General features: G+C 41.3%; 1 protein-coding gene across 2 annotated transcripts in view; it reads left to right on the top strand.

Annotated features, from left to right (window-relative positions):
• The first annotated feature begins 526 nt into the window (after window positions 1-526).
• Window positions 527-13300, top strand: part of LOC134352116 (piezo-type mechanosensitive ion channel component 2-like) — a 627709-nt gene continuing 614935 nt past the window's right edge. For both annotated transcript variants that reach the window (XM_063059335.1, XM_063059328.1), the window contains exon 1: window positions 527-1240. In XM_063059335.1, coding sequence (XP_062915405.1) covers window positions 1177-1240 — 64 coding nt within the window. In that variant the 5' untranslated portion in view covers window positions 527-1176. The remainder of the gene's footprint in view (window positions 1241-13300) is intronic.

Here is a 13300-nt window from a genome sequence, read left to right as displayed (position 1 = left end):
CGCGAAAAATATGATGAAACGTGTACATAAGTACTGTCAATTTAGCGCTTTTACTTTAAAAAATATTTTCTATTTTAAAATGTTTTTTTCTTTCATTTTACACCTGTTAGTTTACGAATTGATTTATAAATAGACGGTAAAACACACGATCTTCAGCAACGAACTTCTAATTTATAGACTTGGGACTTTAAAATCATAGTTTTATAAATTGTTAGTACTATCTGCTATCGCTTTGAGTGTTTAATTTGGAAGATTACAGGGCCTCCTGATAATTCGAGAACGCACAACGCAGAGAGTTTCAAAACTGGCTCAAAGACACAAGTCCCCTCCAACTCGCCGGGCTGCAAATTGGGTGTGTTCTTTTTCCACATATGCATGTCGCTTCCTCGATTTGTGAATGGTCGGACTGAAAGTCAATCAGGGCAAGTGGGGCGGTGTTTCGCCTTTAGTTTCATTGAAGGTGGATAGGCTACTGTAGCTTGCAGAGCAGCAGCCAGCGGCTGGGGACTTAGACTCGCACGGGGCATCAGCGAGACCGGGCTGCAATTTCAACCCACGATCAGCGGGAATTAAAACTATCGCAGCACCAACTTCGGGAACAGATAGGCGTGCTCCTAAACAAAAAGGCAGTTTCTCTCTTATTTTTGTGAAATCAAGGTAACCAATAAATTGATCAGCGGGAGCCAGCCCGATAGTGAATACTCGCAGACAGTAATCGGCTGGGGTACCATCAGTGAAACGTGTTGCTGTCTTACCCTGATGAGTCATTCTGGATAAGGGATCTACAGCGGAACACTGTGAAGTCCCGCTTTTCCAGAAAGGCACTCGTTACTGGTCCAGTTGTACCGACCCACCTCTCAGTAAAGACCGGCAAGTTCTTTACAATGTCGAGGCACCCGGGACACTATCTGTAACGATCCTTAGGCTCCATCCGTTGACCAGGTACTTGGATGTGCGGGCGATGCGAGCCATCTGTTGAGATTTGCCGGGATTGGAAGGCTAACGCCGAGACAACTTTCCAAGGATACCATGAGAAGGTTGCTTTGAAATCCGGCCCGAATTTGATGGAATTTTCTTATTTTCTTTCGCACGTTGCGAATGATAAACTGCGGGCAACCGATGAGTATTTGACCCCCTCCCCGCGGTAGGGTTGAGAAGAGAACCGTCTTACTCACAATGGCATCGGAAGTGGTGTGTGGCCTAATCTTCAGACTGCTTCTGCCCATCTGTTTAGTAGCTGGTAAGAGAGCGTCTAGATAACAGCCTTTTAAGATCTGTTAATTTGACCAAACCGACGGAAGTATCTGAGTTTTTTTTTGTATCACCCCTTCCACTCTTGCTTTATACTTTCTCTCCATAAATGCAAACTTCCCTAAAGGCTACATTATTTGGAAACAATTCTTTAAAAAAAAATGTTTGTAAGTCCGGCTGTTTAAATGCAATGCTATAACACTGCGTTTCTAGCAGTTATAGTGACTTTTTTATTGTTATGGGGGGATTTTGAAAGGAAAAACGACTTTATAATTGATTAGGTGCATTTTATCCCTAACAACTACCCCTTGAGATGACAGAATTCGAAAACTAATCGAGATTTCCCCGCATAATTCAAGAAAAAAATGCCCCAAGCCAAATGCTTTTAACACCGCGGGCAATTTTGCTCCGTGTAAACATCAGGACAGATCACGATCTCCTCATCAAACCCTTTCAGTCAGGAAGGAACTTTCAGCCAGAGATTTTCCCAAGTGACCTGTCGAGGTAGAAATGGCTGCAGCTTAAACCAGAATTGGAAATGAATACAAAGTTCTTATTGTCTTTGCAAGTTACGGGAGTTTCCGAGATAGTCAAGTTTAATTGTGCTTGGATCTAACACTGTATCGCTGTCCCGTCCGCAGTGTAGGGCGGACTGGATGGCTGGCTGGTTCATTAGTCTCGGTCCCATTATCAGGTTCGGACGAAAGCGGCCCCGGTTAGGGAGAGGCACGGCGGGGCTAGTAGTGGCAGGCTTTGGACAGAACTGACTTTTCGATCGTTTCCGACGCAGCTTCGAAGTTTGCAGCTAAAAGCCCACCGAATGAAGGGGAGGCAGATGTGCCGCTGTTTCCAGCATTAGTAACCTGATCGTCCCTCTAATTTCAAGTATATATTTTTCCTAAATGTCATTCCGATTGAAAGCCATGAATAAAATTCCCTGCATTTGCATAGCTCCTTCCACATCTTAGCAGCCAATCAAGCACTCTTGAAAACAGTGTAATGTGGAACCTGAGAAAGCCAACCCGTGAAAAGTAAGATCCTTCTAATGAGCAAATATAATTTTATGACATGCATTCAACAATAAATAGAATATTTCTAAACTGTGCCAGAGAACCCTTTAGTCTAACTTGTAATAGCACATTGCAAGGTTGCATCTTTGACTGTGCAGCCTTCCCTCAGCCCTATTCTTCAGATTCAGATGCACTTATTAATCTCGTATACATCGACACATAGTCCTTTGCTTTAACAACCAGCACAACGGAAGGATTTGCTGCGCCAAGTCCGTATATGTCGCCACGTATTCCGGTGCAAAAAAGTATACCCAGGATGTTCAGCAGTAAAACACGAAACAACAGGCATTAAAACAGCAACAGAAAACAAGTCTCTTTTCTCCCTCCCACACATCCACACAGATAGTCCTTCACCGCCAGGCTGGGCTCCGGACTTGCATCTCAGGTCTTGTCTCTGGGTTGGGGGCTTGAATCTGGTTTCTTCTGCCTCTAAGGTGAGTTAGTGACGGAGCCGGTTGACATGATACTGGGAACAATTCACTTTTGAAATAAATATGTCATTGAACTATTCCAGGTGCCTTTTCCTGACAGAATGTGCCCAGGTTCCAGCTCCCCATTGAAGTCTTAATGATGACCTGGGAGAGGGTTTCTTTTGATAAATAGGATGTTTAAATGTCTGTCAACACAGTTCATGTACGATTGCAATTTTCTTTCCTCTACCAACCTACGCTTGGCTGGAATGTAAGGGGTAGAAATCCAGACAGGGAGCTTGTTCAAATAAACTTCTTCCCTCTTGCACCCATTGTAGAGTTGACGGTGAGTAACTTTCAAGAGAAAGTTTGTTTTTGTGCAGGCTGGGCTGCAGAAGCTGTGTGCATTGTCATGCCGAGGCACGGTGAAATGTGTGTCGTATGTTCGGCTTGCGCTGGGGACGTAGAGAGTAGGGGTTTGCACTCCCAACCTTCCTTGTCCAATTACTACCACCGCACCCCATCCCATGGCTGGATCAAGCACGTTCACTTCTCTTGTTCTGGGGCAGGGGATTTCCTCTGCATCTTTAAACCAGAAGTGGGTCACTCTTGTGAGCTGGAGATGCGGCTGTCACCTGGGTCCAGGAGAAGGGGATACTGTAAGACCCTCACCTGAGTTCACAGGATGAACATTGTGGATTTCACCTGAGCAGGTAAGTTGGGGTTAAAGGCAAATGTGAATTTGCTGGCCAGTTGCCTGAACCTGTTTAGCCGGAACCAGTTTTATTATCACTGATGTATGTTGTGAAATTTGATCTATAACAGCAGTAGAGCGCAAGACATAAAAATTACTATAAATTACAATAGGAATATATAAAAAATGCAAACATAAGCAAAAAGTGATGTAATGTTCTTGGGTTCATGGAGTGTTTAGAAATACAATGGCAGAATGCTGTTCCTCAAACATGCTTCAGGATGCTGTACCTCATTGATGACAGTAAGGAGAAGAGGACATTCCTGGATGGTGAGTGTCCTTAATAATGGATGCTACCTTCTTAAGGTATTGCCTTTTGAAGATGTCCTGTGGTGGGGAGGCGAGTACCGATTATGGAGCTGGCTGAGCTTACAGCCGTCTTCAGCTTTCTCCAATCCTGTACGTTTGGTGGCTCCATACCAGATAGTGATACAACCAGTCAGAATGCAACACATCTATAGAAGTTTGTTAGAGTCTTTGGTGACATACCAAATCTCCTCAAACTCTGAATGGAATATAGTCACTGGTATGGCTTCTTTGTAATTGCATCAGTGTGTTGGGCTCAGGACAGATCTTCAGAAATGTTAACACCCAGGAACTTGAAGCGGCTCATACTTTCCATTGCTGACCCCTTTCAGAACTGCTCTGTGATCTTCTGATTTCTGCTTCCTGAAGTCTACAATCAATTTGTTGCCCATAATCAAATTGATGAGCCACAATCAAAACCAAGCCCAGCTACAGGAGAGATAGCAGACCCAGTGTTGAAATTTAGGGAGGGTACCAGAAGACTGAAAACAGCCAGTTCAAAAAGACAGGGAACCAGGGCCCAGTTAGCTTAAGTTTATTGTTGGCAACGTGCTAGAGTCAATAACCAAAGAAGTAACCAATCACGTGGAAAGGTTGAATATAATCAAACGTAGTCAATGTCAATTTATGAAAGGTAAATTCTTTGAGGGTCACATTTAAAAGAAACTCCACCCTGTCTAAAACTTTCACACTGCAATGATTTCAGTAGAAGTTTGTGAAGTTGACATCTCTTACAATTGCCATGTAGCTATGATCCTTGCATGTTTGTGTGGTTTACCTTGTATCTCTTCTGCTGAGTGTACCCTGTATTATACCCCCAGCAAAGTGATTGTCCCTTGTTTTGTAAGCAGTACCATGTGGTCTTATTTTAAAATTCTTGGATATCCTCCCTCATCATTGCACTAATGGAGTCTTTTGTTAAGATTGGAATGCTGCCATTTTTTCCCCTTCTTATCCCACCTGAAGATTATAAACCCTCCAATTGCTGAATCTACCTATTAGCACTGTGGGAATATTTGTACTACACACCCGACAGGTGGGAAATCATGCTCAGAGTTGACGAGGTGGTGGGAGGGCTGTGGGTAGAATTGGAGGGGCATAGAAGCATACGGCTTGTACATACTGTAGTAGGGATATCAAAAAAATGAGAGGAAGGAGTTTAAAGAGGATTTGAGTGGAAGTTTATTTTTGCAGTTTGTTTCATATCTGGAGCTCATTGCCAGAGGAGATGGTGGAGTCTGACACAAGCATTTAAGAGAAATTTAGGTAGGTACTTAAATAGCCAGGCTTAGAAAAATACAGATCTAATTAAGTTGAGTTAGTAGATGTGCAGAAAGGATGGCATGTGCGAGCTGCTTCTATGTTGTAAAACCTTTGAGTTAGTGACAGGGAAGGTTGATAAAGGGGAACCTGTAGCTGTAATGCATTTAGGTTTCTAAAAGGCATTTGCCAAGGTGTCACCTAAGAGGCTGGTGAGTAAACAAAGAGCCCCAAGAGGAAGTGTATCAGCATGGATTGAAAATTCACATAGAAAACAAAGTTAGAATAAGTGGGACCTTTTGAGGCCGGAGAGCTGTAACCCATGGAGTATCCCAGCAAGTTGCTTACTATTTATGTTAATGAGAAAAGGGAGAGAAATGCAAGGTTTCCAAGTTTGCCAATGGTACATGGTAGGTGGTTTGCCAATGGTAGGTGGAAGGGCATGTTGTGATGAGGACAATGTGATTCTCCAAAACGAGATATATAGTCAGTGGGTTATAACCAGCCAAATGAAGTTTAATGTAGGAAAGTGTGAGATCATGTACTTGGGTAAAAGGAAATTAAACCGAGAGAAATTGCAAGTAGGTGATGTCCGGCAGATCTATCTAAGTGTTCTGGTGTATAAATCACAAAATAGTTGCACTTTAGACTTCATTGCAAGGAAGTTGGAGTTCAAGGACAGGGCAGTTTTATTACATTTTTATAGGGCGTTGGTAAGACCACATCTGGAATACTGTGCACAATTTTGGATCCCTTACCCGAAAAAGAATGTAGTAGCATTAGAAAGATTTCACAGGTTAATTTCTGGGATGACAGAGCTGTCCTATCATGAGAAGCTGGACTGTTTGTGTCTGTATTCCATGGAGTTTAGAAGAATGAGGGCTGACCTTATTCAAATATACAAGTGTCTAAGAAGGCTTGACAGAGTAGCTGTTGTGATGTTTTCATTAGACAGAGAGTCATGAACAATGGAATAGTCATTTAAAACTAAGCTACTTGCAACCATTTCTCAGAGAGGAGTAAACCTCCGGATTTCTCTGCCCCAAAGGTGGTGGAATCTGGATCATTAAATGCATTCGTGGGGAACTGGCAAAGCAAAGAGGCCAGCATAGATCAGTCGTGATCATATTGAATACCACAGCAGGCCTGAGGAGCTGGCAGTCTACTCCTCCCATTTTCTCATGTTCTTGAACTAGCTGTCAGCTCTACCGTGTATGAGAAGTGCAGTCAAGAAAACTGCAAGACCTTCTGTTTGACAAAGCATGAGTAGCAAAGGAAAGCATTAATCAATCAGGACACTGAATATGAAGACCAAAGACACGTTACAGCTACACAAAACCTTTCGATTAAGCCACACTTGGAGTATTGTGTGCATTTCTGGTCACCTCATTACAGGAAGAATGTGGAGGCTTTGGAAAAGGTACAACAAAGATTTATCAGGATGCTAACCTGATTTAAAGGGCATGTGTTAAAAGGAGAGGTTGAATAAACTTGAGTTGTTTGCTCTTGGAGTGTCAGATGCTGAGGGGAGACCTGTTTATAAAAAAATATGAAAAGCATATAGGGTAGACAGTCAGAATCTTTTTTCCCAGGGTAGAAATATCAAGTAGACCATAAATCATAGGAGTAGAATTGGGCCATTTGGCCCATTGAATCTGCTCCACCATTTAATCATGGCTAATCCTTTTATTTTTCCCCTCCTTGGCCCCACTCCCCGGCCTCTACCCTGTAACCTTTGATGCCATGTACTGGTACTAATGTATATGCATTGAAAGTGAGAGGGGGGATGTTTAAAGGAGATGTGTGGGGCAAGGTTCTTTTTTACTTGTACGTCGGGGGTAGTGGTGAAAGCAGATTGAGAGTGGTGTTTAAAATAATGAGCATGTAGGGAATGGAGGGACATGGATCATACACAGGCAGAACTATTTTGGTTTAACTTGGCTCAGTACAGTCATGGTGGGCCTAAGGGCCAATTCCTGTGTCATACTGTTCTTTCTGTGTTAGTGTAAAAATGGAAAGGGTGTATTGCACATTTGTTTCATGTTACTTTTCCCCACTTTGTATAGAATGCGATGAGATTTGCTTTTCAAGAAGCACTACAGTTAATATATAATCATGGCATCTTTAAATATGCTATTCGTTTTGTCAATAAGAAACAGAAATGAAAACAATGACTACATTTTTTTCAATAGTGTAATTTTTAGATCATGTCTGTAAGAGCTGATGTGAATTGCCAAAACAGGAACTGTCTTTCATTTCCAAGATTTATTTTGCTTTAAATGAGCCAATTTCTGCAGTTTCCTTTCTTTGACACATAACAATGTGAAATTTAAAACTCAATCGCTCTCCTACAAACAGTACTTTTTAAATATTAGCTTTCAAACCTACCTGTCTGAAAGAAGTTTGGTTAGTATTTCTCCTTGTCAGGGTCCCTTTACAAGTGTTTCACCAGTCCGTGCAATTCCTTGTGCTGTTGTCCAAAGTAGTACTACCTCAAAGTTTAAAGTAAATTGATTATCAAAGTATGTACGGTACATGTCACCATAAACTACCTTGAGATTCATTTTCTTGCAGGCATTCCCAGTAGAACAAAGAAATACAATAGAGTGAATGAAAAACTGCACACAAAGACTAACAAACAACCAATGTGCAAAAAGGAAAATAAATAATACCAAGAATGTGAGTTGGCTTTTCCGTTCTTGGGCATTAGCGTTCTGAGAAACTTCTTTAGAATTAATAGTAATTGGTTTATGGTTTGAAATATTCATTTGAAATTAATCCCAACAAATGTGGCCGTATGATACAAGCATTCTGAATGGCTACAGATTGTGTGGTGACTTGTGCTGCTCGACGCCGTGTATTTAATATTTCAGGAACACTTGAGTAGTCTTGTAAGTATGTTGATTAAACTTTCTTTGTTTAAGTAATTCATTCTGGGTTATATATAAAAAGAAGCACATTGCATATGTCATGAGACCACCACATGATACGTGCTCACCTCACTTAAAACTCTCATCTCAGAATCCGAATCAGGTTTATTATCACTGGCATATGTTATGAAATTTGTTAACTTAGCAGCAGCAGCAGTACAATGCTACATAATATAGAAGAAGAAAAAGTGAATCAATTACAATATATGTATATTGGAGATTCTGCTGCCACATAAGTTGCCACTGGAGGCACCCCAGAAGTCATGAGCTCCCATCTTTTCTTCAATTTCTCTTTTGGACTTGCAAAACAATAGTGATGACAAGGTATTCTTAAAGTGATCTTGAGATGATTATCTACATGTGGAGTGAGACATTAGAGTTGTTTTTAAAAGTAGCACAGCATGTATTCGGAATGGAAGACACGGTCAAGTTATTAAAAAAAGGTAGAAAGTGGAAGAATACAGGCATTCATAAATAGTCAGTACTGGGTTATGATCACTTTATTTAAAAAAAAAAGGCAGAAATAGCTGACTACGTCAGGTAGGCAGAAATCTATATAATATAGAGAGCAAATTGACCAGTATTTTAAAGCAAATGGAATAGTCATTGAAAAACAAGTACCAATTTTGCTGAGTGCATTGGATTGAAAGGCATACAGTTCATTTAAGAGTTTGACAACTCCAATCAAACCAGCAGAAATGAGCATTTCTGATATCATGAATCTGACGCAGGAATATTTAGAACCAAAACCATTGTATTGCAGAATGTTACAGGTATCATAAGTGGAATTAGTTGGAATAGGAGTCCACTTCAGTGTACATGGCTGAAATGAAGAGATTTTCTGAGCATTCAATTCAGTAATAGGATTAATGATGCATTAAAAATTGGTTTGTTTGTGGAATCTTACAAGAAAACATTCAAAAACAGCTCCTAACAGAAGCACAACTAACATTTAAAAGTGCAGTTGAAATAGCTGTATCAATGGAAACAGTAGACAAAGACGCAATTGAGCTGCAGTCAGGAATGAAAGTGAGCCTGAACAAAATTGCGGCATCTAGAGGCCAGGCTGGATGAACAAATTGTGTTACCATTGTGACAGGAGCTCACTTACAGTACACCAGAAAAATCCAGATTTAATGTGAAACTTGCAGAGATTTTCCTACTATTACACGTACAAAGAGCATGTTGGGAAATGGACTGCACAGGGAAGAGGAAAAGATAGAAGTTGCAGTTTCAAAAAGAGCATTAAATTTACAATGTGAAAACTATCAAGCAATATGGCTTACACCAGAAGTGAACAGCAAATGAATTAAAATGGAAACTGGGTTGGCTGTTCCAGTCATTTCCCAAAATGAATTTGAGCGGCATTTCACGGATGCTAAACTGAAGCCTATGGATATCCAACTAAGAACTTGTACTGGAGAAAAGATAACTACAATGGCAATGACATTTGTAACAACCAACAAGCCACACTGAACTGAAATGTGGTAAAAGCAGGAGGGCCAACCATTTGGGGTCATGAGTAGCTAATCCAACTAGAACTTGATCAGAGATCCATCCACCATTTGCACGTCCTATCCCTTGCAAGTCAACTGAAAGCTAATTAAAAAGGGTACTGGATGATGTGACAGCAGTGTTCAAGGTTGGCATTAGAAATCTCAAACATATCAAGGGTAAAATGGTGTTAAATGAAAATGCCACACCTAAGTTCTCCTAAGCCCATCTGGTTCCTTATACCATCTGTGACAAAGTAACCGGTGAGCTAGATCGCTTGGAAGCTATGGAATTCTTTCCAAGGTTGAGTAGAGTCCATGGGCACGCTAGTGTTCCCAGCAGCCAGGAAGAATGGTTCTGTCAGAATCTGTGGTGATTTTGAGGTCACCATCAACCAGTACTGAAGATAGACCTCCGCCCTGGATCAAGGATATTTTTGCAAACCTTTCTGGAGGAAAGCACTTCAGCAAAGTCGATGACTGAGGTTTACCTACAGATGGAGATGGAAGAAGAGTCCAAAGTGTTTCTTACCAGAAGCACTCAGAAAGGGCTTTATCACTATAATGGGCTTATTTTTGAAGAAGCATCTGCACCTTCACTCTGACAGAAAGCTGTGGACCAGGTGCTGCAAGGCTGTCCAGGCACTCAGTGTTACCTGGATAACATCATTGTTACAGGTAAGGATGACAAGGAACATTTCTAAAATCTCAAGACAGTGTTAAAAAGATTAGAAGATTATGGGCTCAAAGCACAATGTGACAAGTGTGAATTCTTTAAACCAAGCACCACTGTGGTCATACTATTGACACATAAGGATTACACAAGTGTGCTGAGAAAATTAAAGCAACGATGGATGCTCCAAGGCCAAAGTATATGTTGCAGTTCCAGTCCATTTTAGGATTTGTCAAGTGCTTTAACAGGTTCCTGTCAAACCTGGTTACGCACTATTGCAGATCGGGAAGAAATGGCAATGAACAAAGCAGTGTGAGGTGGCTTTCTAAAAGATAAAGGAAATGGTGGTGTCGGACACTGTCATCATGATTTGCCTTGTTGAGTGAAGCTTGCCTGTGATGCCTGGCCGTATGATATATGTGCTATCATGTCACATTGTTATTAGTGATGGAAGTGAACGCCCGGTAGTCTTTGCTTAACATTCCCTTACCACTGCAGGGAATAACTACACACAGATTGACAGAGAGGCTTTGCTTCTGGTTTGTGGTGTAAAACGTTTCAACCAGTACTTGTGTGGGAGACTGTTTACCTTCATTACTGTTCATCAACTGCTATTGTCCATTTTCAATCCACAGAGGCTGTTCCACTAACAGCAGCAGCATGAATGCAGAGATGGGCTTTGTTTCTTGGAGGACGCAGTTACAAGATTGAATTCAAGAGGATGGCTAATCATGCTAATGTTGATGGATTGTCCCGTTTTTCCTTGGCAAAGGAAATAACTGAAAAAATTACAAAAAAAAAGATACACCCCTTGATGTATTCTCCCTAATGGAAGTCAAAAGTCTTCCTATTACAGCAGTGATGATCCAAGTGGAAACCAAAAAATAGCCTCCACTGCATCCTTTTCTACTGTTCCAGAACACTTATATCGGTGAAAATGGACCACAGTTTGTTGCAGAGCAGTTTCAGTCATTCCTGAGAATGAATGGAATAAGAAATATTGTATCTGCACCATACCACCAAGCTACAAATGCTTTGTGGAAAGGTTTGTTCAGAGTCTAAAGAACACATTATGAACAATGTCAGCAGAACACACTACACAGACACTGAATCAGGATCTCACCAATTTCCTCCTTGCACAGTGCAGCACTTTCTATAACCAATAACACACCAGCTGTGCTGATCCTGGTTCGTCCCTTGTGTTCAAGCTTGTGTCTCTTCAAACCCAGTCTCAGAAGCAGTATACAGGACAAACAGCTGAGACAAATTGAAGCCTCCTCATTCCAGAAGGTTTGGTGTTTCACTCCTGGACAAGCAGTCCTGGCAAAGAACTACAGAGGTGATCAAAAGTGGGTGTTCCGAGAGATTAAGGATAGAACTCAACTACTCTTCTGTCTAGTGGAGATTGTGTTGTCTCCAAGTGGTATCAGACACATCGATCAGTTGAGGAGAGCAGATTCAATTGTTAGAGAAGGAAGGCGGCCTGCACTATCAAAACCATTTACTGCCGTCTCAGTCAACTCCTACCCCAGAACAGCTATAGGTCTCACCTGCCGAGCAGAGTGACCTTCCTTGTCAGGCAAGACGTTATCCCACAAGAGTTAGAAAGCCTCCACAGTGATTAAATCTTTAGTTTTGACTGGGACAATTTTAAATTTACTGTACTGTGGATGTCTGTATATAGTTGTATTATATACCGTGCATATAGTTGAGATGCACTCTCTATTGAATTAGAGTTTATAATCAGAATCAGGTTTATTATCACCGGCATGTGATGTGCAATTTGTTAACTTAGCAGAAGCAGTTCAATGCAATACATAATCTAGCAGAGATAATAATAATAAATAAAATAAAAACTAATAAATAAATCAATTGCATATATTGAATAGATTTAAAAAAACGTGTTGAAACAGAAATACTGTATATTTAAAAAAAAAGTGAGGTAGTGTCCTGTACCATATATCCTACATTATAATAAGGGACTACTTTGTTTTAGTAACTCGTTGTATGCGCTATTAGGCGCGTAGTGATCTGTACGTGTGTGCCGAGTTCGGATTCTGCTAGTAAAGAACCATGAAACTTAGCTCCCATCTCCAGCGTTTTTATTAATAGCATCGTTATGTAACCATGCCACATACACAACAAATTGGTGGCAAGGTTCATGAACGTACATCTTTTATCAGAATGCTGGGTTTTAGTTGATAACGGCACTTGGAGGAAGAGCGCAAGCCAAAGAGCGGGAGAAGGAGGCAGAGTGAGGCCGCGAGTCCGAAAGGAAGTGGGAGCACAGCCGGGGTCAGGAACGTTGGGAGACCAAGAGACACAGTCGAAGCCGCAGCACGTCCAGGCGAGACCACAGCCGGCGCTGACCCTTGGGGACTGAGGGTCTGCCTGCCCTAGAAGGGAGATAAAAAGGAGCGACACACACATTTAGACAGAGTGCACTCATGGTGCTAGCAAAAAGGACACGTGAAGTCAAAAAGAAAACAAGGGGAAAATGGGGCCAAATTAACATAACAAAGATGGCGATGATTGGAACCATTACAGCATTTGACAGTGGTAGTGAAGACTGGGCAACTTACATTGAGAGAGTGGGGTTATATTGTGAGGCTAACGGTGTTAATGATGAAAAGAAAGCCAGAATCTTACTCTGTATTATGGGAGCAAAAACATACGGGCTGCTACGGAGCTTGTTAACCCCTGAAAAGCCAGCTGACAAAATGTTCAAGCAAATAGTAGACACTCTCCAACAGCATTCAAACCCCAAACCACTGGCCATTGCTGAAAGATTTAAATTTCACAAACACAAGCAGAGCAAAAATGAAAGCATTTCTGAATATTGTGCTGAATTGTGCAAATTATCAGAACATTGTCAATTTGGAGCTGGTCTATCGGATGCATTGAGGGGCAGGTTAGTGTGTGGCACGCACTGTAAAACTACACAGAAGAAGATCCTGGGTGAAAGAGACCTTACATTAGAGAAGGCACTGAACATTGCAATATCATTGGAAACAGCAGCACAGGGTGCTTCAGAGATACAACAGAAATCTTTGGAATATGCTATGAATAAAATGTCACTGAACAGAAATGAAGGAAAGAAATGTTACTGTTGTGGGAACATGTCACATGACCCTGATGACTGTTGGTTTAAAG

Source organism: Mobula hypostoma, chromosome 1 (assembly GCF_963921235.1).
Source record: "Mobula hypostoma chromosome 1, sMobHyp1.1, whole genome shotgun sequence".
Lineage (NCBI taxonomy): Eukaryota > Metazoa > Chordata > Chondrichthyes > Myliobatiformes > Myliobatidae > Mobula > Mobula hypostoma.
Note: the sequence above shows the minus strand (reverse complement) of the source record. Positions and strands in the feature narration are given on the sequence as shown.